A 17,094-nucleotide genomic window follows, 5' to 3' on the forward strand; every position below is an offset into this window, starting at 1 on the left:
ATCTCCAAGTAATCCTAGTGCCTCCCCCCCCCAAAAAAAAAAAAAGTCACACGGTCTTGTTACAGTTGTGTCCAAGAATATTTGTCTGCGGGCACTGGGATCAAAAGCTCAGAAACATAAAACGATGGCGCAGTCCTACTGTTGACGTCCTTTTCAGTAAATCGCACCCAGGCATGTATGAAATAGAACAAAAGACAACACCTACAGTAACCTACCTTTCAGTTTCATGTTGCCCTTTTCCCTCAAACGCACATGGTGCGTGTATGTATACTGTATACAAGGTTAAATTGTATAGCATAGCAGCTGAAATGTGTAGAGGGTAAATGGTCTGCCTTACCTCCTGCTTTCTGTAACACTCTCGATTATTACTGCCCTAAGGAGCATACAGGTATCCAAAAAACATACAGAAGTCAAAATGATTATTAATTTTATTATTAAGGTAAATGACACCAAACATAGCAAAGGACGAGCAGCCCTGTTAACCATTACCTTTCATGACTTGCTACATCTGGTTAATATGGCAATGGGTTCTTTATACTTTATACTTTATAATTTTGTTTAAAATCGATGAAATGGTTAATATGTGCAGGATATTGACTTGAAATATTGAATTACATTTCTAAGAACAGGCTTACATAATGATTTGTTTTAGTAGGCCTACTGTAAGGATATTAACTGCTTTAACATGACACCAGAGATGAAATATCCAAACACTGAAATCACCTGCAGCTTTTATGAGAGACGCACTGCCTGGAGGAGCTTAAATGATTTCCCATTGCTTATGATACCGCATATCATCGCTGTCCTTCTACTCAAACGTACATCCGGAACTCATGCGCTGTGGGATGTTAGCTGTCACCCGGACCATAAAAAGGGGTGTACAGAGAGCACGGCGGAAGTCTCGAGAATCTTTAACAACAACGGCTTTTTTGTAGTTTTGCGACCTTGTTTGTCTGACGTTTGTGTCTTACCAGTAATCAGCAATACATTCACTAACTTCGTTAGTTACATACACGTAAAGGTGAGAAAAGCTGCTCGTTTTTTTACTTTTCTCTTTATTGTGACCTGGGCACAATTGTAATGTCGTCCCCAATGGAAATGACCGAGCTGTATGACAACGCTCTGCTTGGCATACTACAGCACGTTGGAAACATCCAGAATTTTCTTCAGGTTTATTTCGGTTTTCTGTACCGAAAAACCGACTTCTATCGCCTGCTTTCCGGCCCCAACGACCGCATGGGTTTCCCCCCTGGAGTAGCGGAGAAGATGGTTCTTAAGGTAAAAAGATCAGTTAGCTTAGTTCGCCCTTTCTGGTGTATTATACTATACAGCATTATTATTGGTTAAAAAGTGAATGTAAGCTACGTTAAGTACAATGTATTTTTGTAATAGCATGTAGTTGTCAATATGAGAAGCTACTGTGACATTCGGAAAAGCATGTGTTATAAAAGTAAAGTGCTGTGGGGTTTAGTAAACACGTTTTGTATTAGCCTTGGAGATCACAGCTGCTTGATTACGGTGGGTATTGCTGGTTTTGTCGCCCTTTGCGTGACTAACGCATCTACGTAGACACGTCCGAGCATTTAACTATATTACAGATACTGTGAACTTTTGTACTTTTTGTTGGCGCTTTGGTTTTATAAAAATTGATCCAAATCGAACAATTTTGAACTGTTCATTTTAAACTATTACGATCACAATGACGCTACACTAAACACCACACAAACTGTAAAAACGTATTAAAAAAACATTTTCGTAATAGGGTTTTTAGAATGAATATTGCCAAAATCAAAATAGGTTACAGTTAATGTTATACCTATTAATGAAGCATAGATGGTTAATTTACTAAGCATTATTTCGAACAGTGTTAAAAGCCATTCTTCAAGTTTGTAAAGCTTTTGAAGTTGTAAGATCATGTGATAATTACATTTTATGATAATTTGTTTGCTATACTTATGGACTAGTTGAAAGTTGTTAAAGGAGTTTGTTAAACAGTTTTGTGCACATAACTGAACAAAAGTTCAATAATAAGGCTGGGGAGTAATGATCAGATATTTTGATATTTTTAGAAACTAATTAAGAGACTATACATTTTGGAAAAATCCATTTTTATTAATGCATATCTGTGAGTTGCAAATTTATACAGGGTCATTCCATTTTAATTCAGAAATTTCCAAAAACGTCTTTGCATCATCATTTTTGAAATTTGGCATTTGAATTACACATATCTTCCAGACGTCAGAAATGTTGTTTATCTTTGACCATACCATGAAAAGGTTCTCTTTCTGAGCTTTTATGAGAGCTGTCGCTTAGTGGTGTAGCTGAACACTCTGAATGGTGTAGAAATGTTCCTATATATCAAAGGGATTTTTTTTTAAGTAAACATTTCTGGGCTATGGAAGGTGTATGTAATTCACATGCCAAATTTCTTCAATATCAAAAATGGTGATGCAAAGGCCATTTGTTGAATTAAAATGGGATGACCGTACTACTAACCATTTGCATCAGTAATTTTAGAAATAATCGGATGAAGTTGGCTTGTGCGATTAGTGATTTATCAAACTTTTTTATTGCATAAACCTGAATTGATAAATACTTACATTTTTGTTACTCCAGACATTCAGGATGTTTGAGCGTATAGCAGCACAGGATAGAGAGAGACTCACACAGGAGAAGGAGATGAGGACGGCGCCCCCTGCAGTGCAGGAGGTGGTGGTACAGTCTGAGCAGCAGGAAGCAGGTGCACTGGGACAAGAAGATTTGGCGCCAGTGGTGGAGTCTGCGAGCCCCGCAGTGGAGTCTGCGAGCCCCGCAGTGGAGTCTGCGAGCCCAGCAGTGGAGAAGGCCCCACCTTCTGAGCCAAAGCCAGCTTGCAGTGAGGCTGCCCAGCCTCCAGAAGCTGGTCAGGCGGAGGGGGGCTCAGATACCGCTGATGCAGCGTCGTGAGTGTCTCTCTGTGCCTGTGTGGGCACTTAGGAACAGCTTGAGCCATGCTGTTACCTTGGGTGCTGTGTGCAGGATGTTTTGTAAGGCAAGGGAATCATGAATTGGAAGAAAAACTTCTGTTTTCCTTGCTTTTATCCAAGGTTTTACCTCTTCATAGAAACTGATGTTTAACTGGAGCAATTCAATAAATTGCTGTATAGTACAACAGCAGGGTTCCTTGCTAGCTACCGCTGTACCTGGCTAGCGGCCATCTGTTAATCTCCGTTTAGTGATGAAAAGCTTGCAAAGGTGTATTGCTTAGCCATTGTTGTTGTTGTACCTCCAGAGGGCAGACACAGTTCCAGGCAAACCCAGACAGTTATAATGGAGCTATCAGGGACAACTACAGCTGGTCTCAGGATTACTCGGATGTGGAAGTGCGTGTGCGTGTGCCCACCAACATCACCAGGGGCAAACAGGTGCGTCCACCACTCCCTTCCTCTGCATGGCTTATGTATGTCTTTCCGGAATAATTGATGTAGTTTTAACTCTGGCATTTGCTGAAGGAATCACTGATTTGTTTGGGGTTCAGCTGTGCTGTTCTTGTCATTTTTTTTGTATTTAGGTGAAAATTCAAGACTAGTTTACTTTATCAGTTTCTTGTAAATTGTCAGTGAAATGATTAGTTACTACAAACTGTAGTGCTGACTTTGTAGTCCTCTGAGCCACATGAATTGTGCATAGATGGTTGAATCAGTGCTGCAGTCTGTCCGTGTGTGTTTTCGCACATGAGGGGGCCATGCTCTGATCTGTGTGTGGTATTACACAGCGATGCAAGCTAAAGCCGCAGATTCTCAGGACAAACTGCTGGAATAAATCTGAGCCCTATTGATTTAGATGTAGGGTGGCCAGCAATCACTGGCTCAAAGGCCTTGTTCTGATAATTTGGCTGTCTTGAGCTCCTCCGATGCTTTTGGATTTTCACGTGAAACCCAAACAAATGCAGTGCAAATCTTACCATATTTGCTAATACTGCATAAATTAGGAAACAGTCAGCATTACTTGCATTGTAGCTCAGATAATGTAAGAATATTGGAAGAGAGTCCGGAGAGGACCAGAAGGCAGCGGCGTCGAGGTGATAAAGCACATGCTATGTAATGGCTGTGTGGGCACCTTGGCAGGTGTCGGTGAGTCTGCAGGCGAGCAGCATCCGCCTGGCTGTGCGGGAGGGGCCCACAGAGCGAGTGCTTATGGAGGGAGAGCTCATGCATAAGATCAACACAGAGAACTCCCTCTGGAGCTTGGAGCCGGGGAGCTGCGTGCTGGTATGTCGGGGAGCGTCTGGTCGCCGTGGAAAGGCCGTGTGCCTGAGGAACTGTTTGTCACACATACAATCACACTTCATACTTGGGGAACAGATACACTCTGCATAGGTGAGGGATTTATACAAAGGACTCTCTCAAAGGCTGTGAAAAGTGAGGCATCGCGTCAGCTGTGACTCTGCAGGCCTTCACTGAGTGCTGGATGCTCAGGCTTGGAGGTGGGGGGCTGGCTGATGAGGTATTTCCCCCTCCTGATTTCCGCTCCCTTCAGCTGTCCCTCAGCAAGAGCGGTGAGGTGTGGTGGAGTGCCGTGCTGAAGGGCGAGGCGGAGATCGACGTCAACCAGATCAACCGGGAGCGCTCCATGGCCACGGTGGACGAGGAGGAGCACGCCGTGCTGGATCGCCTCACCTTCGACTACCACCAGAAGCTACAGGGCAAGCCGCAGAGCCATGAGATGGTGCGTATCTGTGCTTGAACCCTCCTAGAACAGTGGTTCCCAAACTGGTCCTGGGGGGATCCACAAACAGTCCACATTTTTGCTCCCACTGGGAGCAAAAATATGGGGCGGCTGTGGGTCACAGAGGACTGAACTGGGGAATACTGTCGTAGAAGATGGGAAATCGGGCGGTTTACCCATGAGCCTAGTTATGTGAAGGTGTCTGCGGAAAAAGGTGTAAACCTTGTCAGTACAGGGTGATTATGGTGTAAATATGTGTATTTATATCATGATGCTTATATGGGCCTGTTTGTGTTGCAGAAGGTGCATGACATGCTGAAGAAGGGCTGGGATGCAGAGGGATCCCCCTTCAAAGGGCAGACGTTTGACCCGACCATGTTTGACATCCCACCCAGTGCTGTGCAGTTCTGAGTTTCACCAGGAGAGGGTGCCACAGACAAACTGCCTTCAGCCTCACAGGGGGAGGACGCTTGGATGCACACACTTACACACATGGCCTGTGGTTTCCGCCCATGTGCCCTAAGTATGAGAGGCCTGCGTTCAAACCACAGTCTCCTGCCAAAGCTTCCAAAAGCAGAAATGGACTGAATTGTTCAGCATTCATCTCTTAGTGGTTCGTTGCTTTCTTTGGCAGTGCGGTCAGAGTTCTCTATTGGTCAGAAGTCTGCTTGTGCACCACTTAGTTCCTGAAATTTTCTAGAAAAACTTTCATGGGGTAAATAAAATGTCAGGTGCTGTATATCTGCTGTTAATTTGTATATTTGTTGACTTGATGGGATTCTCCTCTCGGCGTTCTTCCCCACAACAGTGTGTTCAGAATTAATCGGTTGTCTTTCTTCTGTCCTGCCATCATTCATCTTCAGTTTAAGCACTTCAAAACTTGGTTCCCATATCTTATTAACTCCTTTGATTATTTTGTGTAACTATAAATAAATAAAAAGTGTGATACGTTTCTTGCATTTTTAGTATATATGATGATTATGAAATCCATGTCATTTTATTTACCAGGGGACCTCATCCTCTCTGTATCATTGCAGATTTTATGATGTGCTGCAGGGTTATTTACGTACTGCAAGCTGTTGCAAACCGTGTAGAACTCGGAAATTTACAGTTATTGATTTCTAAGGTGTGTTTGCTGGCGCCTGTTTTTCTAATATACAGTCGTCCCTCGTTTATCGCGGTTAATCCGTTCCAGACTCTACCGCGTTAAATGAATTTCCCCTAGTAGGATTCTTTATTTCTTTATTATTCGGCTGCACCTGGCGTTGAAGGATTTGCGGGGGTGCTCGAATACATAGGCCTACAGTCCATACGTACAGTAATTTAAATTGTAATACCGAGGTGTATAATTGACTCAGACAACCGAGCGCGCGCTGTATCATTTTCACCGTCTATCAACTTTTTAATGAATAAATGTTTTTGAAAAAACCGCGATAGAGTGAAGCCGCGAAATGGCGAGGGACGACTGAGGGACGAAAGTTATCATTAGGTGGCGCTGCGCACACGTCTATTAAAGAGCGAGGAACGAAATGTATCCGCTTTAGTCCATCCTCAGGGTGCAAGAAATCTGACATGCTCTGCTGTTACAGAAATCAGGAGCTGGAAATAAGTGTAGATGATCCAGCTTCAAAAAGAGACATGAGTAAGGCCGAGCCGCACAGAGAATGCTAAATTAGGGAGCTAATTGGTCCAAACTAGTGATTATGTCTAATGAGCAGCACTACGGGCCCCCAGAACCAGAATTTTCTACTAGTCCCAGTTAAAACAGACGTAGGAACCACGCTGGAACATCCACTATGAAACACTATGGACAAACAGTTGTATTAATTCGGGAGGTAATTTGGGAAATAACAAACCGGGCAATGTGAGCGGGACAAAAAACCTGAAAACATTTCAAATCTGCTCCAATAGAGGAGTGCACTTCGTAGCTGCTGCTGCTTGTTGTTCAGTCTGGTTTGGTTACCATTTATCGAAAGTACACTTGTGTGCCACAACAGATGCGTGATATTTAATCTCAGTAAAATGCCGTCAACCGTGAACATTGTACTGTGTTCATTTTGCCCTTCCATCATCGCGTCCTTGGGCATCGCCGACTGAATATGAATTACTGTCTTTAATATTTCAGAAGGCCGTTTCAACAAAGTAAAAACGGATTTATAAAGAAGCCACCAGGCGTGAAACGTAAGAATACGTTACATATGCCTCGTTCAATCGGTTGTTTTTTTAATGTACGCGCACAACGGTGATGTCGCTCGCCGAAGTCGGTGCCCACGCACGAAGTTGCAATGAGCCCCCGATTGGTGGCAATGATGACCCGTTTGGTTGTGCCAGGAGGGGAGGCTTCGTCTGTGCAGTGGCAGCCGAGCGCACTGCAAGCTGAAAGGCGCACACACATCAGAACAAGGAGGGGAAAGAGGCAGGCAGCGCAGCCTCCCGCACATATCCGCTTCCCAGCAGCGCGACCGGCTGAAACGCGGGCGCCTCGTCCTCCGGATCTCCGCCGTTAAAATAAGAAAAAGTTCAACTTTTTATATATAAAATATATATATATATATATATTGATTGTAGTGCAGCTCGGCAGAAGACTATCGCCGCGGAAAAGACGGAGACATGGCAACCACGACCTGTACGCGATTTACGGACGAGTATCAGCTGTACGAGGAGCTCGGAAAGTAAGATCTGACCCCTGCGTTCAAACCCACTGATTCCGGTCGCGGTCTCGCCCAGCACCGCCGTTATTTTTACGGTCGGCTTCGCTTAGGTGGAGGTGGCGCTTCGGGGTGGCAGCGCGTTGCGCTCGCTCCGTTTTCGGCGTTTCGCTTGCTGGGGCTCCGCTGCTCCCCGAAAATGCAGTTTTCTCCACGGGCGCACATGCATTAAAATTCATATGTAATTATGTAATCTGATCTCGACTGCTTTTTTAAATAAATTGCGTAGTTGGTAGCAGTTATGCCGCCCCCCCCAACTCGTGTGCTGATACAGTTGCAGTAGTTGAGTCGCTACAGCTTGGTGGTGGTGGTGGTGGTGCTGGGAGGGGGGGGCAGTGACATTTTGAGCTGTCAAAAAATCGAAGCGGCTGTTTGGTGTCTATAATACGCGTCTCTGTGGTGAAGCATGCCTGCTCCCTGACGTTAGGGGTGTATTTTATTCTCTTCCCCCCAACCACACACCCCCACCGGTTTGTGTGCGTTGTTTTTTGCCTTGTTTTCTGCTCAGTTATCGAACAGATCGCCGTCACCATATTTATCGCGGTCATAGATAGACAACAAGCCAGATGCCATTATTTTTAATCCAGACAATGAGTGTAATCATTTGCACGTGTGGTTCCTGAAGTTTAAGCTGCTAATTTTACGCCAGCGCTCTAACATAATATGTGTGGGCTACGGGATATGGCGAGTGATATGCAGCCTATATAAATGTGTGAGTGGGCTGGGGTGTGCAGTTATTGCTCGTTTTTAATGTGCTCCTTGCACGGTGGATTTGGTTGGAAAAAAAACATGCAAGTTAGACGCGATGTTGTAGGTGTTACGGCTCATGTTGTGAAGTCGGCCCGCTTTCGTGTCCAGCATGGTCCACGGACCGGGTCAAAATATGCTGTCTGTGTCACCCCTTCGCTCCGGTGACATTTGAGCAAGCGGCAATAAATAATTAAACAAATAGCTATATTTGGCCGCTATCACCTTCACTTTCAAGACATTTTAGCATGTTATGTTTATGATATTAAAGGAGCCACTCGGTATACTATAAATACGTTACTTTATTTATACATGTTCATTTACGGTATTGTGGAGTTACGCCTGTAACGCATATACAGCATCTAACCCCGCTACCAAACTGCAATTAAATTAAGAGGCTACAGTCGACCAAAGCCGAGACCACGAAACAGCATTTCCTGTAAAACCTGCTATTTTACTATTTTTTTCATAACTAGCCTACCGATTACAACTTCCTATCTTTACTTTTTTTTAATGTAAGTCATATATTATAAATACATTTATGACACGTTGTTCGGCATTGCTTAATTTATTAAATACATGTTTTCTTTTGATTGTAATTGTTTTAAGATTTTTTTTTTCAATGTAGGCCTACTTTAATTAACATAAAATTACATGTTTTAATGGCCTTACAAAGTCATTATATCTATTACATCAATTCAAACCACAATTTCTAATTTTTATATACTAATTGTCAGTGGCGTCGGAGGAGCATGGATACCCTGACAGATTCAGAGGGCCCAACTCTTGACAGGGGCCCTTGAATACATAAAATCTGGCGGGGGCAAGGTGACATTTTACCGGGGGGGGATTTCCAGATACCTGGAAGTAGTTTGATATAGGCCTACTGATGTTCTTATTATATTATTTGAGGGGGGCCACTTACCATAAATATGGTGATTTAACTAGTTTACTAGTTTTACTAGTTAGTGTCTTGTTCTCGAGCGTCAGTCAGGTAGAAAATCTCTAATGGCGGTGAACATAACGGGATGCAGACCCCGTCTGTTTAAGACAAATGCATCCGTGAACTTTTCTCATTCAAATCCTAAGTGGACAGTTGTTCTGTAACCTATTGTTTTCTTGAAGCATTAAGATGCGCAAGCCATACTGACGGCCCCAGGTCGCAAAATGCATACTTGCATGGTGGCCGGGATCATAGCCGGTAGTTTGTGCGCCTCTCGCTGCCTTAATCGCTTGACAGGCGGAGCCGTTTAATTCAGCTCAATGTCTCCTTTGAGACAGAGCAGGCCAGCTCAAGCACTAATGAAAAGCAGTTTGCTAACACGTTGATTACCCCGAAGCGCAGACAGGCAAAGGCGGCCGTCCCATTTCCACTCACCGGAGAGCTGGAGCAAATGGAGGGCCAGTTATAAGCTAAAAAACATAACGCTGAGGGAGTACCGACACCGGGCAGCGAACATTTAAATGAACGTTTATTTTGATTTGGCTGACATGGTCCGCCTAAGGGTGCGTATTTCCGCACTCGCTGTTTATAAATTAACGTGTTCTCAGGTGACATCTGTATGTCGCTGTGATGAGTGGTGTTTACTTGCCTTCTTTTTTTAAAGTGACCACCCACCCGAAAGTCAATATTTATGACTAAATTACAGGGCATTTCCCCCTGAACATTGTGATGTTAGGCCAGAGATAATATGCCGATATTGTTCCGCAGTATTTTTCCGCCGGACCATCTGCTGTAGTTCAAAGCACGCAGTCCTACGCGAAGACACATTGACTAATCTTGCTTGACCACCCCTGTCAAGTTGTCCTGGGAAGGGCTGCTACAATACACGAAGTATGATTAGATTTCAGCTCTGACCACTGAGTGCCAAGTGTGTGTGTTTTTCTTTATCATGAAATTTTAGGTTCTTGTAAATAGCAGGAAGTGCTTCCATTATATATGAAGTTTTGTGCTCCGATGAGCATTCTGACCCGTTAATAAGAGTGGCTGTTGTACGGCTGCTCCTGGCTAGCGCAGTGCCATCTGGTCACGACGTCTCAGGGCTCAGGAAGCAAGTCGGCTGGCAGTGGCCTGCGCGGCGCCATCTTTGATCACGTGCCCGGTGCTCCCCTTCCCCTTCAGTGTGGATCTCAGTGTTGTGCCCACGAAGAAGACCGCAAGTCAAGCAAGCTCTGTAAGCATGCTGAGGGACTGCAGGAGAAGTGGGCAGGGCAGAACAATACGCATATGGACTTCAGCAGGTGGGCGGGGCTCTTCATGTCCACATATGGACTTCAACAGGTGGGCGGGGCTCTTCATGTCCACATATGGACTTCAGCAGGTGGGCGGGGCTCTTCATGTCCACATATGGACTTCAGCAGGTGGGCGGGGCTCTTCATGTCCACATATGGACTTCAGCAGGTGGGCGGGGCTCTTCATGTCCACATATGGACTTCAACAGGTGGGCGGGGCTCGTCATGTCCACATATGGACTTCAGCAGGTGGGCGGGGCTCTTCATGTCCACATATGGACTTCAGCAGGTGGGCGGGGCTCTTTATGTCTGCATATGGACTTGAGCAGAGGGGTGCAGCTTGTTTATATCCACTTATGGGCTTCAGCAGTTGGGCGGGGCTCTACATGTCCACATATGGACTTCAACAGGTGGGCGGGGCTCTTCATGTCCACATATGGACTTCAGCAGAGGGGTGCAGCTTGTTTATATCCACTTATGGGCTTCAGCAGGTAGGTAGAGCTGTATATATCTACCAGAGGTGGAGATTTCAGGTCCAGAGAGTACAAATCCAGACCAGGATTTTGTTTCAACCAACCAGTTGAGTACTCTGTGATTGTGACTCTTTATACTCAACTGGTTGGTTGAAACAAAATCCTGGTCTGGATTTGTACTCTCTGGACCTGAAATCTCCACTTTTGATATCTACAAATGAAATGCAGTAGATGGTTGCGGTAGCATTTGGCCACGTAAACCGCAGCTGGTGGTATGGCAAAAACAGTCCACATAGCTACTGCAGCAGGTATGGGAGGAATATAATGTATCCACTGTCCTTGCATACAGAGATGGCATGAGAGTTAGGGGACTGCAGCACTGCAGCAGGTGGATGGTCCTCCGCTCTGAACTCTACTGTAGGAGCAAATTAGTACTGATTTTTGTTAGTTTCCCATAGAAGGTTCTAGAATGTTCCTGAACGGCACCGTGCTGAAACTAGTTGAGAGTGATGGGATGAGGTATAGTGGGTGTTTAGGCAGCTGGCATCGAGTTCGCATGAAAAATGTTGTCATGGTGATTTCGATACGTTGCCATGTTGCGCTGAAACACAAAAAGTTGCAAAGATCATGAAAAGAAAATATAACAACCCTAAAAAGTTGAATTTCAACTTCAAGTGATTCGGGTGCCCGATTTCCTTAGAGATGCGTCTCTTATTCTTCAGATGCCTCTAATGTTGGAGAATTGGGTGTGTGATCACTACCTGACTCAGGTGTGAAAGCTGTGTGGCTTTGTTGTTTTTGTGAATGAGCCTTTATTCCAGGGCGGTTTTGTACTTCGTCTGACGATCAAAAAGTGCAGCTCAGCAGTGGCGCATTAAGGTCAGGCAGAAGTGGGGGTGAGATTGTTTGTTTGTTTCTTTGCTTTGTTTATTTTTTGATCATTGTGTGGTTGATTATAGTGGGGTGTTTGTCTGGAGTGAGGAAATGGGTACATTGTTGGTACAAAGATCAGGCTTTATGTGCTGGACAGGCCCAGCCACCCCCCCTCCCTTTAGGACCCCCCCTCTCTCTCTGTCCCTGGTGCTCGGTCTCATCTTACACATTACAGAATTAGCTGATTTAGCAAAGTGTATCTCTGGGGACCCTGTTAAGCAGACAAATCCATATATTGTGTTACAACAACAAGGTAAGCTATATTTAGCAGGCAGAGGGAATGACATCACATTTTATTATTGTTCTCTCCTGGGTATATTATTGTGGTGAAAACATCCTTAGAAAATTCCTTGGTCTGTTGAAAGGCACTTGAAATGTGGCATGACCCACGTGTGAGACGGGGGCTGTGGTTGCAAGGCAGGTCATTTTGTGACCTCAGCTTGTTTTCTACATGTTGTGTATGCCGGAGGTTTCTCTGATTGGTGATATGGCTGTGGAATCACCCCCTTAAGCGCCCGGCAATGCTGGTCACCAGGCGAAGTCGCTTAGTCATTGGTTCACATTACTGGCAGCAAAGTGGCCTTGTAGAGTTGTCAGTTTTATACCTCACTAGGTGCCACATCAGAGAGTTTGTTTACCTTGTTCTTCTGGGTAAGCATTTAATGGGAGTGTATATCAATCCATCCATCCATCCATCCATCCAAGTATCTATCCAATCATCATTTATCCACTCATCTTGGTCAGGGTCTTGGATGTGTCCTTATTGTTAAAAGCATTCATTTAATGTCTGTGAGCATAGTAGAAGAGGAATGTGAAGAAGAGGTGTGAATTTTCTAGATTGCACTGAGTGGACAAGAAGCACACGTATGCCATTGTTTAAATCAGGAGTCTTTTTAAAAGTCTTTTCTGTAGTTTTTAAGAACCTTTTACACATCTATAATCTTTTTTAGTATATAAACTCAGGATTTTAAAATGGGAAATTCAATAAATCAAATAAAAATATTTACTTTATCCAAATTGATGATCTTTTGTTACGTAGTTTTATTTTTCTGTTAATGTATCTCGTCTTCTTGCTCTGTTATATTTCTTCAGAATGAGTGCGGGTTTGTATGACGTCTGTCATTTTTGGCCTGTTCTGTGTTTCTTGAAGTGGGAAGCCGTCATTTGCTGTGTCTGTCAGGATGAGCTGTCCGCGAGGTGAATGAAAATGAGGGCAGAGGTCCAGCTGTCTGTTTCCTGTCACTTCCTGTTTTCCCTCACAGAGCTAATTTTCTAGAACGTGTTTTCATTAAGTATGATAAGTCACCTAATTTCTGTAGTAGGTTTTCTCATTTGTTATTACAGGAAGGGAATCATCCCGTGTTTGCGATGCCAAGGCTGGGGCGATGGCACAGTCTAATTTTGCTCCCTGTTGGTTTTCTTTCCTCAGGGGAGCGTTTTCAGTGGTGCGCCGCTGTGTCAAGCTGTGCACAGGCCAAGAATATGCTGCAAAAATAATCAACACCAAAAAGCTCTCTGCGAGAGGTGAGTGAAGCATGAATGCAGCACGTGGATGATGCGCTTCGAACCCGTGACGCGTGAAATTATTATCAGCTCTTTGACAGTTCTCTTAATATCTCTTTGACTTTAGAATTTATTCAGTGACAGTTTAAATTGCTGTAATCAATCGCACTTTACGGAGCGAGGTATGCCCTCGTGAAAATATAAACAGTGTCATGGCAAGAGCTGTAACCATGATTTGACATGGTGTGCCTGCCACGGTGTCTTTTGGGTCAGAGGTCACCACGGCACTATGAAATATTGTGTATAGAGCACTCGCGTGGTTCTCTCAGATAAGCAACAGCGTCTCTCTGACAGGAATACTCTTAGACTACTTGGCATATGCTCTTAACTTGACATTTCCCACAATGCACTAATTCCTGTACATTTCTACAGTAGAGATGTACAAACACAAATGTGGATTTTATTCCTTTACACATCTTTCATACACTTCTCTCTACGAGATGCCAATGTGCAGTTTCGGCCCCTTCAGGCCTGCGATGTCACCCCTCTGCTTGGAGACTGAAATGAGCTATAGCTATTGGGGAGAAGGAGCTCCCTGAATTCACATTTGCGATGCTGTTAGCATATGCTGTCAGTCATGTAACTGCTCTTTATCTTACCCAAAGGTATGCCTAAAGCTTTGTGTAGCTTTCATGGTCCTGTCAAAGTATGACCATTTGAGTAAGGCCTTAATTGGCTGTTTTAAAAAGTGAACTGTTCTACATTTCTGCTTCTTCCCCATTAGATCTCATGCCTTTCCAGCTTTTTTGTCAGTTGAGATTAAGCTAAGAGCCAGTAGGCCTCAGGGTCGGACCGGGACGGCTTTTTCGGCACGATGGAGGCTAATACACGTAGCCTCCCTTGAAGTGGCCGAATTCGCAGTCTGTGCTACAGAGGGGTAAACATGGTACCTTTGAAGTTCCACACATGCTAGAAAGAGAGCCACTTTGCGGCTAATGGCTTTTAAAAATCAGAGATCAGACGCTGGGGTATTTCTAAATGCGCCGGTGGTCAGTAACCGCGGCGCTGCGTGGGAAGCGGAGCGGGCCGCTGGAAACCACGAGGGCCCAGTGCGGCGGTTTGCCGGTTAATGATCTATGAGCGGATAATCGAAGTGAAGTGCATTGTTTGCCCGGTGACGCACGGCGTGCTGTTTCCGTAAGGCGATTTGTGGCCCCTGTTTCATAAGACAAAGCCAGGGGGCTGGATTTTGCCGATTTGTAGATGGAGAAATCCGAAAAAACATATTTTAGCTCGAGCTACAGATTCAGGCTCCGTGTGGCTCTGGGTAAATATTTTAAAGTGAATGGGGTTAAGTAGCTCGCTCACAGGTACAGTGGAAAGCACCTTAAATCTACATCCTTAACTGCTGCACACCTGCTGGGTAAATTTAATGTATTTACACACCCCTCTCTATAGGCTCAGAACATTCAGGGTCCTTTTATATACTATTCAAGTTTTGTGGATTGTACATTCTGTTTATGGGGTGGTGGTGTGTGTGTTGGGGGGGGGGGGGTATCATGGCCGCAAACCAAATCAAAACGGTTCATCGGCAGAGCAAGAATCAATACTTAGAATCAATGCGGAATTTAATGCAGCACTCCATGTTATTCCGAGGTGCCTAAAATGTGACTTAAAGGAAATCGATGACTTCGTTCGTCCGTCCCCCTGGCCGGTGACGGCACTCTGCCTCCTCCGTCGACGCCGGCAGGCAGAGATTAAGTCACACGTCGGCTATGGCTGTGGCAGACGGGACATGTGGGGGCCCAGGGGACTGTTAATGTGTCCCAGCTTTATGTGGCTGTAATAGCAGCGTGCGCACCGGGGGGGGGGGGGGGCTTAAGAGGAAACCCGTGCCTCCGGATGGAGCCGACCGGTTTGTGCATGCGACCGCTGGATATTCCGGGGTGTAACATATTTCATCCCCTAGGGTCGTTGACCGTTTAATTCCAAGCACCCCTTTAAATTGGCGGGACAGTTTACAAGGGAAGTTTTAACCCCCTCCCCAGGGAATTTATGAGTTCCCTTCAAGATACGGTCGTAAACCCGCTTTGGGTACATGTATATTAGTGATCCCATGTGTTTTTCTATATTTGGCCATATGTGTGTCTGTTATCTGTGTATATATTATATCTGTGTGCGAGTCTGGGGGGGTGGGGGGGGCGGGCACATGTGCAGGTCCTCGAGCTGACCGTCTTCTGTGAGTAGGCAGCCCAAACACTTGGCATGCTGCACTCCCAGCGCCCGTGACACAACATGCCTGGAGCACGGGACACTCATCTGACCCGGAGACACAGAGACTCCACCCTCTGGGAGTCGCCCCCCCAGTCCCCCCTCCCACGGGCAGCCAGCGAAAGACTGGTGACACGCTGCTCTCTGGCTCGTGGGGCACATCAACGGCCAGGGGCTCGTTACACTCACGATGGATGGTCCTGGTGTGCTGTCGCTTTGGTGGGGGCCGCCACGTGACGCCCCGTCCTCGGCACGGGGGCCCATCTCCCCACAGCAGGCCATGCCGGGGCTCCCTCTAGTCCCCGTAGGTAACACATTAAGCTGGACCCGAATTATGGGGATGGATATTTTGTGAAGCATGTTTTTAGTTGTTTAACATTCAAGTGTAAGAAAAATGAGGAAAGTAAAGGGGTGAATCAGCTGGTAACACTGATCTTGGCTGTTTTTGTAGAGTCTGCCTCGTTGGCAGTATCACCTGAGGTAGCATTGTAGGATGCTGAAGTGAAATTCACCTAGAAGAAAACCTCTTAACGTTCCCCTGAGTAACAGAAACTAAGTCAACAGTTTCGGCTTGGCAGTGAAGTGGTTAATGGAATAGTGGTAAATGGAAACTGGAGCAAATGTGAGGGGGCAGGTTGGGGTGTGAACACTGGCAAGGAGGAGAACCAATTAGGGAGCAGTTGTATTGAAAGGGGTGGTACTATAGTGGGGGTGGGCAAGCATTCATGATGGGCAGTCTCGTGGCCCAATAGGGCAGTGCAGAGTTTAAGCACGGATGGTGATTGGTCAGTTTGTTGGCTCAGCGGTAGCTGCAGTGCAGTAGAGGGATGCCCTGGATTTGCCCAAAGTGCAGTGTCACCCACTCGGTAGTGCCACTCCTGTAATGACTGAATGTTGACAGCGACCCTGTAATCAGTCCTTTCTGACAGTTTCCATTATCATTGCGTGTTTTCTTGAATGATAGAGGCGGCATCCTCAAGCCACAACCTTGTGATGTTTTACTGCTTACAAGCCGTCAAGGCAGTCGTGTGGTGAACCTTAAAGGGAAAAAGTGCGACAGAACTTGCTCTCCAGAGCGATTTATTTATGTGTCACGTTGGCTTCAGGTTTTCATGGATTCTTTTCCGGCTGACGGGAACAGCCGTCTGGCCGGAGGGGGGGGGGCAGGCTGACATGAGGACGGCACGCTCAGCCCCGTTTGAGCCACCAGTGTCAACAACAGCCCCCGCTTATATATCCCCCCTGTGCTGTTACAAAAGGGGCTGAAAGAACGAGACGTCTTGAGCTGGGTCCACTGCTTCTAACCACTGTGACACTGGTGGCTGTTAGCACTGGTGGCTGTTAGCACTGGTGGCTGTTAGCACTGGTGGCTGTTAGCTGGCGTTTCCTCGCCAAAGACGTCCCAGCTGCCACCGGAGCTCTCGCTTCCGGGAGGGCCTTCACGCGGGGGCGGGGGCGGGGGCGGGGGGGATCACACCATATCAGCAGAGCGCTCCCCCCGGGTGCTGTGCGACCACACG

At 45.8% G+C, this 17,094-nt stretch overlaps 2 protein-coding genes across 53 annotated transcripts in view; both read left to right on the forward strand.

Moving 5' to 3' along the window:
- The first annotated feature begins 853 nt into the window (after positions 1–853).
- Positions 854–5,666, forward strand: nudcd3 (NudC domain containing 3). Of its 3 annotated transcripts, none has more exons than XM_023826358.2 (7): positions 854–1,021; positions 1,141–1,278; positions 2,617–2,942; positions 3,272–3,404; positions 4,107–4,250; positions 4,519–4,707; positions 5,008–5,666. In XM_023826358.2, the coding sequence occupies exons 2-7, from the start codon at positions 1,237–1,239 to the stop codon at positions 5,116–5,118; spliced, it is 945 nt and encodes a 314-aa protein (XP_023682126.2). In that variant the 5' UTR covers positions 854–1,021; positions 1,141–1,236; the 3' UTR covers positions 5,119–5,666. The 3 variants fall into 3 exon arrangements, with proteins under 3 accessions (XP_023682126.2, XP_023682127.2, XP_023682124.2); XM_023826359.2 differs by having other exon boundaries at positions 1,171–1,278; XM_023826356.2 differs by having other exon boundaries at positions 854–1,278.
- A 1,396-nt stretch (positions 5,667–7,062) lies between these two features.
- Positions 7,063–17,094, forward strand: part of LOC111851449 (calcium/calmodulin-dependent protein kinase type II subunit beta) — a 56,921-nt gene continuing 46,889 nt past the window's right edge. For 16 of the 50 annotated variants that reach the window (XM_072714076.1, XM_072714067.1, XM_072714072.1 and 13 more), the window contains exons 1-2: positions 7,068–7,379; positions 13,230–13,324. In XM_072714076.1, coding sequence (XP_072570177.1) covers positions 7,318–7,379; positions 13,230–13,324 — 157 coding nt within the window. In that variant the 5' untranslated portion in view covers positions 7,068–7,317. Of the gene's footprint in view, positions 7,380–13,229; positions 13,325–17,094 lie in introns of all 50 variants that reach the window. The other 34 variants (XM_072714040.1, XM_072714048.1, XM_072714055.1 and 31 more) reach the window with 6 other exon arrangements.

Source organism: Paramormyrops kingsleyae, chromosome 7 (genome assembly GCF_048594095.1).
Source record: "Paramormyrops kingsleyae isolate MSU_618 chromosome 7, PKINGS_0.4, whole genome shotgun sequence".
NCBI classification, from domain to species: Eukaryota; Metazoa; Chordata; class Actinopteri; order Osteoglossiformes; family Mormyridae; genus Paramormyrops; species Paramormyrops kingsleyae.